Source organism: Trachurus japonicus, chromosome 12 (assembly GCF_045865225.1).
Source record: "Trachurus japonicus isolate A0001 chromosome 12, Traja_1.0".
Classification (NCBI taxonomy): Eukaryota; Metazoa; Chordata; class Actinopteri; order Carangiformes; family Carangidae; genus Trachurus; species Trachurus japonicus.
The window spans coordinates 30,654,422-30,670,809 of NC_140918.1; the positions used below are offsets into that span (position 1 = coordinate 30,654,422).

At 40.1% G+C, this 16,388-nt stretch overlaps 1 protein-coding gene across 11 annotated transcripts in view; it reads right to left on the bottom strand.

The window, feature by feature from the left end:
- Positions 1–369: 369 nt before the first annotated feature.
- The window catches only part of tcf4 (transcription factor 4), a 217,779-nt gene continuing 201,760 nt past the window's right edge, over positions 370–16,388 (bottom strand). For 6 of the 11 annotated variants that reach the window (XM_085794229.1, XM_085794233.1, XM_085794237.1 and 3 more), the window contains 5 exons: positions 9,403–9,541; positions 6,407–6,569; positions 3,939–4,168; positions 2,355–2,502; positions 370–849 (listed from right to left, as the gene is read on the bottom strand). In XM_085794229.1, coding sequence (XP_085650355.1) covers positions 801–849; positions 2,355–2,502; positions 3,939–4,168; positions 6,407–6,569; positions 9,403–9,541 — 729 coding nt within the window. In that variant the 3' untranslated portion in view covers positions 370–800. Of the gene's footprint in view, positions 850–2,319; positions 2,503–3,938; positions 4,169–6,406; positions 6,570–9,402; positions 9,542–16,388 lie in introns of all 11 variants that reach the window. The other 5 variants (XM_085794234.1, XM_085794230.1, XM_085794240.1 and 2 more) reach the window with 4 other exon arrangements.

Here is a 16,388-nt window from a genome sequence, read left to right on the forward strand (position 1 = left end):
GGGATGTATGATTGTGCAACCTGCATCTGTGATACTTCCTGGAAATTTCCTGTTCTTTTTTTTTTTTTGTCCTGTTTTGTTTGCTTTTTGTCTCCATGTGTATCTATCTGACTGGTTTGCATCCAAGAGGAGATCAGGCACAGCTTCATCCACAGTGTGGTGTTAGATTGCCATTCAGTCAGAGATGCGCCGAGGCTGCGTTCAGCAACAGCTGCGCAATGTTTCTTGAAAAAAAACAAAAAACAAAACAAAAAAGAAAACCAAATCTCAAACACTTTGTGATATGTTTTGTTCCATTCTGAACAACCCTCTCCAACCCATAGCCTCATCACTGCCCACACCCAGTTGCAATATATATATGTATATATATTTTCTATCTATATATCTATATATATAGATATATATATTACACCTTTTGTTCTTTAAAACTGGGAATGCTGATAAAACAAGTTTTACAAGAAGAATTTTCTTGGATGATGTGATTCCAAAGACTTTTGTCCATTGCTGTCACTTTGTCACTTTGTGTGAAAAGCTCCCACCAACTGCCACTTTGTAGCAGCCATGTTTCAGCAGCCATTTTAATGTCTCCACAAAGTAGCATCCAGTTCACTTCAGCTGGAGATGCAAAGTGATGACAGCGACTAATGTGACTCTGCAGTTCATGTTCTCGACAGGAGAAGGAGACAAAGGCGAAGAAGAGGATCAGAGACGACAGATGAGAGGAGAGAAAGGCTGATCTGATTGGTCAGGCTGAAGCAACGACGGGTTTGATCAATTGCTGGGTTGTCATGGAAACAACATCAGAGGAAGTGGTCACTCATCATCTTGATGAACTCTGGCACCTTGGACCTGAAGACACAAAAAGATCAGTAAAGAAAGGGAGGAAATTAGCATTAGGCACATACAAACATGTACATGGAAAATGTTCACTGACTGAAGGTCTACTAGTGAACAATGGGAAAAAAAAGGTGACTGGACCAGTGCTGAAACTGGAAAGAGTTCATCTTCTGGGGATCATGAATGTGCCTGACACAATCTAAAACTACATCCAGTTCCAGTAGAGATGTTGGTATATCTGTTACAGACATTTATGGACTGATGGTGATGCTGAAGAAAAGGTCAGACACCACTAAATAATTAGGATCCATCCTCAGGTGACCATAAATTGCCACCATGGTATTCTAGTATTACTAGTTACTGTAAGAGTGTTAGGAGAAACTGAAGCGTTATTATTGCTTTTACTCCAGTTTAAAACATGTGCAGTTTTGTCTCAGATTTGATTCTAATGGAGGACCTGTCGATGCTCCAACACAACAGAACACTAGACAACAAGCTTAATCACACATTTAACTGGAGTCACATGCAAACACAAACACAATTTGACTGTTGAGAGAAAGCAAAGTTGTAGAGCCAAGAACACACAAGACACATTTCCAGTAAAAGTAGCGACAAACACAGTCACACATTACACACACTAAAATCACACTTACTGCCAATCTGTTGTTAAAATGTACCCAGACCAGACAGAATTAACTCCTGATTTAAACCAGCCACAGTATTAGAAGTTCTGCCAGACGTTACAGTAACTGTCAGGAACTGAATTAGGAATAAAGGTGTGAACTAATCTTTTTTGTCTGTGTACGTTTTAACCCCCATTTCTGGCAGATCTCTTTTTTGTTCATTTTCTCTATTATAGTTACATCTATCCATTATGTGTGTTTATAAAATTATTGACAACCAATCTGAACTCAAGGTTGGATGCAATATCAAATATGAACATGTGTATTTTTTGTTCACTTTTAATTATCCAGGGACGTTTTCCTAGAAGCAGTACTCTCTCTTTTATTTTGAAAGTTAAACACCAAACAGACGAGTTGCTTTCCTGGTTGGCCTGTTAGTGCACCTGTGCACAATGAAACAGATCAATTTATATTTTGGTCTTGTGACAAAAACTGAAAGAGATTTTGAATAGTATCTGCAGAGGTATTGTGTAATTCAACACTGCAGGAACCAAACGGTTCGAACGTACACAGAGAACAAATCGATGGATTTCAGATGGCTGATGGACAATTGTTCACCTATCCATCATTTCAAATTGCTTTGAAAAACAGGGTGAAAAAATGATACCCTTGAACTTATTTAGGAATTTATTTTCATGGGAGGCTTGTTTTGTTTGCCTGCGGTTGCCAATTCAATAATGTCAATGTCAATAATAGGGTTTATAAAATGACTGATGTTTCTGAACTGGTTTCTGAATCATGATTTTGGTTTGACTCCAAGGTACAACAGCAGATTAGTTTATAAGTGAAATCTTCTGACCATTCAGGGGGGGAGGAGATGTTGCTGCATTTTACATTTGTCCCATAGGGTTTGACCCATCACCCATGGCGGTGGCGGCGTGATGCGCGGCGGCCAGTGAGAGGGGAGTCCCATCCGATGTCACAGTCACCTTCTCCTCCTCACGGCGCTTCAGACAGGCCGCTTTGGGATTCAGGTTTCGCTCTGTGGGGGAGAGGGGGTAGAGTTTGTTATCACCGTCATTTATAGAAATGTGTCCTTTTCCTTCTGTTTTCAGAGAGCTGGTTCCTGCACCTGGATCAGCCAGAAGCCAGAGAGTTCAGTCTGGTTCAACACAATCAACAGGTGCTACTGCTGCCCTCTGCTGGAGCTGCTGGAGTACTACATGTGCTGGGAGGCTTCACCTGTGACCCTGACTTTCACAAGTTTCACACTTCATGTAAGTGATGGTTTGCTGAAGTTGCATCATTCCATCAGATACACTGATGGAGCGATTAGAGGTGTGCCAAAAAATTGATTCACATAAGAATCGCAATTCTCATTTAATACGATTCAGAATCGATATAAAATGTCCCCAAATTTTTATTTATTTTTTAATAAAAAAGGAAACAAATCTGCTGGCTGTCGGCCTCCATTTCCTTAGAATTTAAAAGGCAGCATGTTTAACTGCACTATTTTAATGTTGTTACTTAAGCAAAAAGCGATATTGCTTTTATGCAACAGTTTCAACAATTCCATCTAAGCATGGATAAATGTTTAAAACTGAGATAGTAAAAGATTCCCGCCCCTAGGAGCGATGCTGCCTCTTTGTAACTTTCAAACCCTCAGGCAGAACTTTAAATACACTGATGTGAGTCGCAACAAATCTTGTTGTTCAGAATAAGTTTGTGTAGATGAAGCCATTGCTGGCTCGGGCAGAATTGAAAAAGAAGTCAATAAACAGGCTTTTAAACCCTGATAGGAGTAACAACTAGAAAAGGACCAAAATGAAGAAGATTTCCTAAAGCAATTGTAGTATTTATCGATTTAACAATAGCAATTGTCAGGTTTATTTTCAGTGGCAGATTAATTCTCATTTGAAGGTTCTATTGAGTAGTTTGGCAACAGGCTGGTGTATTTAGGAATGAGTCAAACTCATGTGTGTATTCATGGTGTGTCACTGTGTGTTTGGACAACAGCAGAATCTAAGACAAGAAAATCTTTTTTTTTTGTACAGTATCAGAGTAAGTTCATATTCATGTTTAATAAGACTGATTTGACTAATTCAGATCTTTTGTTGCTCCATTCCAAAGCCTTCTTTTTAATAATAAACTAGCATCATGAAGAGAAGACTAAAGATTATGGTATATTGTTTCCAGGACTTTGCAGAACAATTAGAATACAATTAATTATTAATATAACTTAAATTCACAATTCTGCAAAGTAGAGCCTGATCAACTATCCAGGTTCATGATCTCATATCATGTATGAATATAAAATTATTTATTTTCACAATGAGAAGGTTTGTCATTTTCAGTGAACAAACAGTAAAGTCACAATTTCTGCTGCACACAATCAACTCAGAAATGAACACAACAAAATTCAGCGCGGTGCCGTACGTCTGGTTCATATTGTTTATGTAACTACGTCACAAAACTGACCTCGCACTTGTTGCTCCAGGCTGAGGATGACGGCCACAGCCTGGTGCAGGATCAGTAACTTGGTCTGAGGTTTGTCGCTCTTCAGGTGCAGCTGCACCATCCTGCCCAGCTCCTTGAACGCCTCGTTGATGTCACGGACGCGCAGGCGCTCTCGCGCGTTGTTGGCCATCCTCCGTTCCCTCTCTCTCTCCATCTTCTGCTCCGGAGACAGGTCTTCATCATCGTTGTTGCTACGGTGACCAATAATGAGGGGACGCGGAGGAGAGATGGGAGACAATGCAGAGAATGAAGGTAAGAAAGGAGCGGAGAAAGGAGGCGTCTGGGCCTGATGTTGGTCCAGACCTGCAGGAGATTCTGTGTGACCCTCTAACTGGACGACTTCATAAAGAACTGGGACTTCACTGTGATGACATTTCACAGATTACAGGGAGTGATTTAAAAAACCCTAAAGGTTTCCCCAAATCCACTGTTTAAACGGTATGGTGATTAGATCTATGCACAAAAGGTTTTTCATCACAGTTTACTACAGTCTCTTAAAGGGATAGTTCAACATTTTGGCAAATTGGCCCATCGCCATAATCCCTATAGTCATAGCAGTAGGTTCGTTACCCTTAATTGTCAGTGCAAGCTGTTTTTAGAACGGCAGAGCAGAGCCGTGAGCTGCTCAGAGCTACGCTACGGAGGCTCATGGAATTTCTTGGTTTCCCTCATCAAACTCATCAAATACACAATCCAACAACTCCAAAACGCTCTGGTGGACAAGTTGTGACCTGCACATTCACCACGCTATGAGATAATAACAGAACGTTACGAAACGGAGCCGTTTTCGAGGTAAATGCAGAGACTGCTTGCTGAAAAACTGCCCCTGAAGGCAACGCGCATCAGCGGTTTTGCATGAATTTACCTCTAAAACAACTCTGTCTTGTAACGTTCTGTTATTATCTCATAGCGTGGTGAATGTGCAGGTCACAACTTGTCCACCAGAGCGTTTTGGAGTTGTTGGATTGTGTATTTGATGAGTTTGATGAGGGAAACCAAGAAATTCCATGAGCCTCCGTAGCGTAGCTCTGAGCAGCTCGCAGGTCTGCTCTGCCGTTCTAAAAATAACTTAACGAAATGACTATAGCGATTATGGCAATGGGCCAATTTGCCAATATGTTGAACTATCCCTTTAAGTCTGAGAAATATTACTTCTGTTTGTGAATCATCATGGAGACTCACTTGTTTTCACTCATACTCTTAACCAATGCAGAATTTACTACGCATCTTAGACTGGTGTTGCAATATTCCTTTTTGTTTTCTTTTTTTACAAGATTTAAGTGTATTATCATTACAGCCATAATATCTTTATTGTGAATTCTTAAACCACAACAACCACGTAGTTAAAATCTGATATTGTGACATCCAGAATCTGATGCAGTATGTGGCTGGACATCAGACCCATAATAATAATAACAACCCTATATACTGGGTGTAAAAAAAAGATGACTAAATGCAATGTCTCTTGGTGTCTGATGGACCACGTCATGATACACTTTTCATCTACTAATATAATCATCATCATCATCATCATCATCATCATCATCATCATCATCATCATCATGACCGCCACCATCATGAACAATCTTGGGGTTTGGGATCCAAATATTCCAAATGATTTGCATCATCCTCCGGGTGAACATAAAAGCTGATAAAGGGATAGTTTCATGTTTATGGTTGGATGAGTGAGGGCTGCTCGTCTGCATACAGGACAGGAAAATGTTGATAAAATGTGAGATCAAGTCTTTTTTATTTCCTGATCCTGTATGTAAAAGGCAGCACCTCTTTGGAAATAGACTGGCAGGCTCTACTCTCGTGTGTGAGAAGCAGCTAAACCCAGGCTCAAGACCATGGGGAGACTGACAGGATCCAATAGGAACCTCATGTCCACCAGAAACCTCTCTTCTTTGCTCAACAGCGCAGTTTGGAAGAGAGATGCCCGCTGGCCACGGATTTCATGTCCAAGAAGTCTCTGTATTAACTGATTTATTTAGCTGCCTTTCATCACACTTGGTCACTTCATCAAAGTCCAGAAGCTGGTTCCCAAAACACTCACAGGTTGAGTCCTTCCTCGTCTCCATTCTGTCCTTTTCAAATTGCTTTAATTATCTTGGTGGAAGTGTTTTTATAATCTATAATTAAGTCAAAGTATTAATAGGATCATTAAAAATACTCAAATTACATCTAAAAATGTTGTTAATCATCATGTTAATCATTAAGATTTCTCCAAAAATGCATTACATGTTGTGTTTTTTCCACATCATCAACCACATGGAACACCTGGAACTATCTCCTGAAGATGTTGTAGTTGATCAATAACATGAAGGACGAGGAAGGTTTCACAGCCTGGAGGTGTTGAGGGAAGACGCCACCCAGCTCAGCTGAGGGGGTTTGATGGAAGCGAACAACTGAGGGCTGGGCGGGGTTACCTAGATCTTGACCTCTCAATAGCTTTCAGCTCCTTGCTGTCTGCGTCCTCCTTCTTGGCGTCCAAGGACTTTGAGTCCAGGAGGTTCTCGTCCCCCTCGTCCTCAGACTTGATCTCTGAGCTGACGGAGGAGGCGCTCTGGCCCTGAAGGCCTCCGGACAGAGCTGCAGGGGGACAAAGGAGACCAGACCAGGGGGTTAAAAGGTCAGCGCTTTTAGTCACATCATTTCCTCAGCCAGCTTCACAGTCAGGTTTTGCTTCTTGTGTGTTCCTGCTTCCTCAGTTTCTGATCTAACCACACTTACACAGGCCGGATGAAGCTCATCAGAGTTTTTCATTGTTTAACACTGTTTGTTTTTGTCATGAATATTTAATGTTTTGGAAAACAAAAAGAGGTTTTAGTGTGGAGCAGCTCCAGGGTGACTGCAGTCTTACAAGCTTTCTTCCAAACATCTTTGTATACTAACTCCAAAGAGCTATCCAGGGTTCCTACACATTTCACATTTCAAAATTCCATACTTTCTCCAGACCTTAATTTCCAGACTTCTCAGTAGAAGAATTCAAATAATTTGTGGCATTAGAGTAATTAGATGTGCCTCATGTAAATAAATGATGCAATTAATCATTTGTTTTCATTATTCTGAATTTGTATGCCATTATGTCACCAAATAATTTCCAGGAGATTGTAGCTAGGTACAAAATAATTAACCCAAATAACTTGAGATGAGACCAAACCCAGATATGTATTAAGAAGATAAATATACATGTATTTCCATACAATAGTTTCCATTTTCCAGACTTTTCCAGACTTGGAAATGTACAAAATCAAATTCCATACTTTCCATACTTGTATAGGAACCCTGGCTATCAACTGAGTGGCTGTGGACCGTAGACCTACATGTAGATTCATAGTGGAATATTCCTCCCTCATGATTTATGATATGACGGTTAAGATCAGTCATCTTCTTCTGGAGAGATCAGATCATGTTGGGAATGAGTATGACTGTAGATTTAGTGAGTGTAGCATAAATCTGAACCCTATCAAAACAACATGAATGTTTACTGTTCATACTCTAAGTGTTTTAAAATGGAGAGAGCTTCACAGCCACAGCACTGCCACTTCATCAGGCTCTGCTGCCAAAAACATTTTAATATTCTTTATTTACAGCCCCCACACACCCTGAAAAGTGTGTGAGTGTAAACTATGGACGGATGCAAGAGGAAGGAACAACTTCTCCTGGCTGAGTTTGTGTGTGTGTGTGTGAGAGGGAGTGTGTTGCTTTCTCTCTCACCTCATTACACACTTGGCTGTGGTCGCTGCTGGCTCAACTTTGCTGCCAGCAGACTCATTTTCAGCTTTTAAAAATGAGCTCAGGGCTAATTTGCTCCACAGTGCACTCATATACACGTTTGCTCCACTATATCCATCTCACACATAGAAAGTATATTTATTCAGTTTTTTTTTCCACTCGGGCGGTGAAGTCGAGGCTCGCCAGCTGAGATCTGGCTCTTCTCATTTCTCAACTTTCTGATCCTCATTCAGGGGGAAGTTCCTCAGCTTCACCTGTTTCTTTTTTTAAGAATATATATTTGTTTCCTTTATTACTATTTTATTTCTCTTCTTTCTCTATCTTATTCATTTTGTTTATTGTTTTTTCTTCCACCTCACATTTCTGCCATTTTGACACCGTGATTACTGTTATTATTCTCCACATTCACTCTCTTCTCTTGTTTAATCATGTTGTTCACATCTCTCCATCTTGCTCTTCCTTTCTCATTTATCTTTTCTTGTCTTTCCCATAAGGTGTTTTTGCGATCACTTTCTTCTTTTCTCATCTTCACAGTATGTCTCGCCTTTTCTTATTTTTTCAGTGCCAACATCCATGACAACACTTTAAAAAATTTTTTTTATCATTGTTTCTTTATTTTTCTTTACCTGTTTTCATCCTCATTTTTAATGTTAGTTTTTTAAAGGTGTACAGAAAAGAAAACTGAATTTGAGCCCACTCTGGATCATAAAATTAATGTGATAACTCATCTATCAGACGTTGTAGGCCAAACTTTGTGCAAAATTCTATTTTTGAGTAAATCCGGGATGAAAGTATGTTTTTTTTTTTTTCGTCATTCAAACGTCTGAGACAGGCACACACACACGGAGCTCGGGCTCGCCCCAAACTTTGAATATCCCGCCCGCTCGATAACGACCAATCAAATTCGTTTTCCTCACTCGGGTAAACTCGTGTTGCAGCTCGTGACAACTCGGCGCGACAAACAGGACAAACGGCCATTTCTGTACACCTTTAAATTATTATTATTATTATTATGCCCACATATTTGTTTACCCTGTTCTTCTCCCTTTCTTGTTTCCTCTAACTAATAACTGTGTCATTAATTTGTTTGTGTGTGTGCACAAGAGCATGATGGGATACAAACCTTACATTGGCTCCCAGTCAGCTACAGAATAGATTTTAAAGTTCTGCTACTGGTTTACAAATCACTGAATGGTTTAGGTCCAGGATACATGAATGACATGTTAGTAGAGTATAAACCCAGCAGAGCTCTGAGATCTACTGACTCAGGTCAGATAGTGGAGCTCAGAGTTCAAACCAGACATGGTGAAGCAGCATTTAGCTGTTATGCTGCACACAAGTGGAACAAACTACCAGCAGAACTGAGATCAGCCCCAACTGTCAGCACTTTTAAATCCAGGTTAAAAACATTTCTCTTTTCATGTGCTTATAGCTGAGCTCTTTTTAAGAACTTTTAACTTCATCTATTTTCTTTTCTTTTACTTTTTTATTCTTCTTTGCTCCTGCTTTTAACTCTGTGTTTTGTTAATGTTTTGTCTTTATGTAAAGCACATTGAGTTGTCTTGGTATGGATCAATGCGCTATATAAATAAAGATGCCTTGCCTTGCTTTGCCTAATAACATCAGAGGAAACATTCTTTGCAATCTATTCTTCCTGTGTGTGGATGTTGTCTGATGCGAGACTCACCGCGGTAGGGGTCCGGCTGGTTGAGGTCTGGCGAGGTGGCCGACTGAACCGGCAGCTGAGGCACCGGCACCTGACCTGCCATGGAGTGTCCGCCGCGCAGAGCGCCCACGCTGCCGCTGTCTTCTCTGTGAGAGCCCACCTGGAACACAGAGGGAGGACACACACAGATGTGAACAAACAGCTGCTCTGAATGATTGTGTCTGCAGCTGAGACTGTACAACACAGCGGTGACACGGGTCCAGATGTGGTCTGAACCTGTGTCAGGTCTGAATGACGGGTTCAGGCTGGTCTGAGTCTCGTGTCTCTGAAGTCTCTGGGAGTTGTCGTTGTTGTTTCCTTACATGTATTAGTCTTTTACAGCTCTGTCTGGAGACACTGGTTCTCACTGGGCATGTTTACAGTGATTCTTAAAGGGATAGTTCAACATTTTGGCAAATTGGCCCATTGCCATAATCCCTATAGTCATAGCAGTAGGTTTGTTACCTTTATTTGTCAGTGCAAGCTATTTTTAGAACGGCGGAGCAGAGCCGTGAGCTGCTCAGAGCTACGCTACGGAGGCTCATGGGATTTCTTGGTTTTCCTCATCAAACTCATCAAATACACAATCCAACAACTCCAAAACGCTCTGGTGGACAAGTTGTGACCTGCACATTCACCACGCTATGAGATAATAACAGAACGTTACCAGACAGAGTTGTTTTAGAGGGAAATGCAAATGCAAAACCACTGATGCATGTTGCCTTCAGGGACAGTTTTTCAGCAAGCAGTCTCTGTATTTACCTCTAAAACAACTCTGTCTGGTAACGTTCTGTTATTATCTCATAGCGTGGTGAATGTGCAGGTCACAACTTGTCCACCAGAGCATTTTGGAGTTGTTGGATTGTGTATTTGATGAGTTTGATGAGGGAAACCAAGAAATCCCATGAGCCTCCGTAGCGTAGCTCTGAGCAGCTCGCGGCTCTGCTCCGCCGTTCTAAAAATAGCTTGCACCGACAATTAAAACAACAAACAAACCTACTGCTATCCCTTTAAGTGTCAACTGAAACATTCAATATAGCTATTTTTTTCTCATTGAACTTGACAGTGGATGAGGACATTTTTCATTTAGAGTCACATTTAAAGCAGTGATACTGTTGTGTTGTATTGTCCACATATTTTCTCTTTGTATGATTTTGTTCCATTGGCAGCGCCAGTATTTATATTATTTACATATTATTACACATTATATTTACATCTTTTGTATTGCAGTAGTCTTTTGTTAATGTTTATTTCATTATAGTTTTCACACCTTTAAGCACAGTATTATGAATATAGGAGGTCCAGATGTTGCAGTTTTATCTTTGGCCTGTTGAGGGCATCGTCTACCTGATGAAGTCACTGAAGACCTCCGTCTGTCTTTCTCTCTCACCCTTACACACACACACACACACACAATTCCTTGAAAGTTATTTTTTCCTTCTCCATTTTGTCCTGCTCAGGTGAGCAAACTGTTCTCTTCCAGAGTCCTGTACTGTACCTGTGTGTGTGTCAGTGCACATACCTACATGTCTGACATGTATATTTACTGTGAGTGAGTCTCCTGGTTCTTTTCATGTGTATTCACTGAATATCGTAGGGTGCAAGTCTGCATGCGTGTGTGTATGTGTGTGTTTGTGGCACAGACAGATGGAAAGGATTCAGCCAAGCACACACACACACACACGCACGCACACACACACACACACACACACACACACACGCACATACACACGCACACAACTACTGACAATTATCTTAATGCCCATATGTTTAATTGTGGGATTTCTAATTCCCAGAGCAGCGAGCAGCTTCCAGCAGGGACTCACTGTTTTGGCACAAGATGGGCTGGCTTCCTGTGTGTGTGAGGACTCTGAGCTTTGTCTCACTTTGAACATATCAGCAGGACAGGCTGCTTGATATCAATCATGATGTAGAGCTGGATGTGTGCTAGCTACATATAGAAATACTAAGCTGAGAACACAGTGTGGTGGCTCTTCATTTGGGGGTGTTCTTGAAATAAATACTAAGAGATACTGAATCATTTGATCACAGATTTAACTGTATGTTTTTTTTGGCCTGGCTGAGGATGACGTGAATAATAACTTAAAGCAGAAGTTAGTGATCCGGTGGTTTTGGCTAACTTCCTGTCAGCCGATGGAGTTAGCAGTCCCCGCCCTCGTCCCTACGTCACCACATTCACGCGCATCCCTTGGCTGCACACACAGAGAGGACCGCCCCTTTATGCCGTTCTCTCTCCTCATTGGATAAAGGTTGTAGGATACAAGGAAAGTTTTCTCCTCGGCTTACAGCAGAGCAGAGTGACTGACAGACCCGTGTTTCAGACCAAACACTCTATATAAGTGATTGCTGTCGGAAGATAGAACTATTTAAGACTTACATTAACACAAACATTCTGCTTACTTCTGCTTTAAAGCCAACTTTCAGATTTCAAACGGCGTCCTCTGCAGACGCAAAAACCTTAAGCATCTGTAAAGACTGTCATCCAAAAATCATATTAACATTACTCAATTGACTTTATCAAACTGAAAAGCAGAGAGGCTGAAGATCTGGCTATGGGGAAGTAAAGTGCCTTTAGGCAGTTCATAGGTTTTCATAGATCAGTCTTTCAAGGAATTAAGAATTTTACACGTTGATTGTGAAAATATAGAGTTTTACCGGGATATTTAGTGCAACACCAAGTGGTGACCCACTGTGATGTCACCCACTGGTTTGGTATGGAAATGCCACACTGAAATCAGGAGTTCGCAATTTGCCATATTGGTTTTTGGAAACCAATATACAATATTTGATATCAATATATGCTTTTAATATGCTCACCAGACAGGCTCATCTTTACTTTGATCCACAACTACATTTCATTTTAAAAGGTTTACACTGTTTCGCCTTTCCATTGTTGGCGATGGTTAACCAAATGGTTGATATTCCTTTGGTTTGAATTAGAAATGAAAGCATTTATCAAACTGTTCCTTTAACTTTGTTGATGGTCTCATGCGGTATAAGATGTGACAGCTTCTTTGTCGATTTCTTAAGGTAGAGAGGATGAAATGGAAAATGCTGGTGTGTCTGTGTTTCATCTGACATGGAGTTGGATTTGTTCTGACATAACCAGCTCTATTCTAGATGTGAATATAGAACATGAGTCTGGTGATTTTCATGTATATACTGTAAGGTTCTTTTAAAACTCTGTCCTCTAATGACAGAGGTCTCTGTCCACGTGCTCTCACTCCACACAAACATCACACAGACGACCAGTGTCTCAGCGTCCTCAGTATCTCTGTCCACGCGTCTGTTTGCCCCCCATTTATCATTTGCCTCTTGTTTTTCTTTACGTCTTTTCTTTTCCTTCTCTGCCTTTCATCACCGCCTGGATTCTAAAATGTAAAATGGCAGCAGAGAGGGAGACAGAGAGGGCGGCGTACATTTTTAATGGAGGGCTTTTATATTTTAACGAGCCTTCCTTCTCTCTTCCTTAATTTAGTTCAACGAGGAGGGAAGACGAGGAGACAGACGGAGGAGAAAAATATAAATAAATTACACAGAAACTGATCTGCTGCTGGTGATGCTCCAATATTTGCCCTGAATTGCTGCCACACCCACTCACCCACCACCACCCACCCTCAGGTTGGAGGCATCCCATAGCAGGGCAGACAGACACGTTATTGAGAAGCCGATAATAAGACTGAGGCATCCCTGAAAAGCTTTGTTACTGTCAACAGGTAAAAAATCAGCTGTGGCCATGAAATCCAGTAGAAAAGGCTAGAAGGTGAACCTTGAGTTCAGATTATTTGTCTGTGTCATATTTGTTTTGCTTTATTTTGATTTTTGTCAGAGCTGCATTCAAGGACACTAACACCCGTCATTTATAAAGGAACAAACGGGTTCTTCAAAAGGGATAAATATTGTTTTTTTTTGTTTTTTTTTACTAAGTTTCTGTTCAGCAGCCAACTCTCAACACTCAGATGTCAGTCTGTCCTTGAATGCACCAACAGGGAGAATTTTCAAATCAGGTACTCACTTGTACTATAACAATGCAACTTTCTTCGTTGGTGCATTCAAGGACACTTTAAAATTTGACAGTTGGTTGCTGACCAATCAATGACCTCATAATAAATGGGCACATTTCTTCAGGGTCTCTTGTGTAAACCACGTTGTTCACTCAGAAAATGTTTGTAACAGTTATAGTTGGTCTTTTTCATTCTCAAACCTGTTTCTCCGTCTTAGTTTGAGAAAAACAGTCTCATCACATTTTTGAGAAACTTCTGTGTTCTTTGCAAGTTTTCGCATTAAGTAAAGCAAAGCGTATAAGTAAAGTAAAGTATTCTCTAACTGAAAATCAGTGTGCACGGGGATAAAGAGGATTTAAAGTGTATATGTTTTGTTGATTTGAAGTGTTAATCAGCAGACATTCTCACCACTGTCCACTTCACCCACTCTTGCATGTGCAATGGTTCCTCTCTGTTTGGTTGGTGCAGACATATAAATGTCATTTCAATAAAGCAGAAAGAGAAAGAGGAAGAACCAGAGACGGAGGAGGAGGAGGAGGAGGAGGAGGAGGAGGTGCTGAGTAACTGTCATCTTTAATGTTGTTGATCACTGTGAAGTGTGTTCATTTAAAATGTGTGTGTTTGTGTGTCGTGCACCGATCACACAGGACAAATAGAAAGAAGGGAATTTCTGGGTCACACAAACAAACAACAGTATGTGTGTGTGTGTGTGTGTGTCTGAGAGTAGAAAAACAAACTCTGTCAATTTAACTCTCTAAATTGTAATATTTCCTTTTTATTAGATGGATTTCTGCAATTTCCATTTGTCTTTTTCCATTATTGTCGCAGTCTAAAAAAGCCACATCTCTGCAAAAAGAAAAGTCCAGGGCGGGGGGAGTGGATGAAATGCAACATGAAGCATGGATCTCATCTAAAACACCATATTGCTGCATTTCTTTGCTCTGAAGAAGTCAAAACATTGAAATGTGAAACTTGGCACTAGAATAAATGTCATTCATTTATTTAAGGTGCAAACTCTGAGGAGCAGGAACATGGCTGATTTATTTTAGAATCTGTTGTGTAAATTCATTCTGCTGATGACCATCAAATGAGCCTACACGTTGTTGCTTCCTATATTTATCACAATAAATACATTCAAACAGGAAACCACAACCTCCTTTTTTCAGTTTTCAGGTTTTTATTCATTATCACAACTCTAAGAAAAAGCCTGAGTTTTGTTCTCTATGGTAAATGTGGTTGCTCTGTCTGAGTGAATGCTGGGTATGTGAACTGGAGTCGGCTCTGGCGTGGAACAGTCTCTACACTGTACAGACTCTCCTCTGTGCAAACACTTGACAGAAAGCACCTGCTGTAGCAACGTCAACACACACACTCACACACACTCGCTCGCAGTGTTGAGGTTGGACTTCCACGGGAGGAAAAGTACAGCAACATTTTCCAGTGGTGGAAATTGTCTGTTTTTTTTTTCCTCATTAAAAAAAAGAGAAATGAAACAGAGGAAAATGGAGTGGAGGGAAGGAAAGAGGCCCAGGGAAATATGTCATTTGGAAAAATGTTTATATGAGGTGAAAATGTTTTTGTCAGAGTACAATCCATCTGGATAACCAGTCAAATTAAAGATTGAATTTATTCCTGCTTGTGTCCTGTGGGGTGTTGTGTTATAAGTGATAGATTAGAAATATTATATTTGCCAGAAAGATATTTCATACTGAAATACAGATTTGTCAAAGAGGTTGAAATCAGTATAAATCCATTTATATTTACAATTTATTCTTATCATATTTCTGCACACTTTGCACCTGCTCATATGTTTCTACATGTTTTATTTAACTTACTACATTTTATGTAAAGAATTAGTCATCTGAATAAGGTCAACTTGTTTACAGTGTTATGTCACATTTATATAACTGTCAACTCAAGGTCCACTTTCTTGTCTTTTCAGTAGCTTTCAGCTACATCTCATGGCAAAACTAAATCTGCTGATGTGAAGTGTAAGATCTGAATAAAACCTCAGAGGCAAAACATACTGTATGTGTATGACCAAAAGAAATGTTAAATATTTGCATTTTTCTCTTAATTTTATATATTTATTTGTTTAAAATATTCATTTGTTGTAAACCGTAATTTAGTTTATTTATTAACTTTGCATTTCCATTGTTCGAGCTGAGACTCATACCTGTGTTTTATTACGCAGATATCAAAGATGTCTTCATGAACATGTGGCAGCACACACACATGCCCAATGATCACAAACTCTTCCAACCATAAATATTCATATCACAGGGCTCTGGCATAAAAACCTCCATGGAAGGCATCATTACCATACTATAGTGATGTACATTAACACAGTCCAGTAATTTATTCCCTCAGGAACATACATGTCCACCCACGATCCTCAACTGAATGGGAACAATAAAGAACTTTAGCTTTTTAAGCTGAAGAAACAAAAACATGCATGGATGTTATAAAGTTATAGTTATTTATAATATGACCAATTCAAAGTCAGAGGTCAGCATTACATCCCTTAATAAATAGGAGGAAGGATTGAATTAGAGCAAAAAAACCTGAATAAATATACTAAACACACTCTCTAACATATTAAATCAATTTAAAAGATGCAAATGAATCCCCCGGTTGTTTCCCACCTGTTTCCACCAACTACTGCGCTTCATGCCCAGAAGTATGTGGACGCCCACATTCTGCATGCCATTCCAAAACTGTGGGTATTAACTTCCACTCTCCTGCAAGGCCTGTCCCCATGACGTGTGTGCTGTCGCATTGACATCATGTCTATATGCTTTAAGCCATTTAGTATTTGAGTAGTTTTGGTAGGTTTATAAAGAAAGTTGAACATTATCATAATGATGGTGGTGAATGGAGGGCAGTGGATCTCTAGCAGCTTATAGGAGTGAGAGCAGAGAGGAGATGCAGTCAGAGCATTAA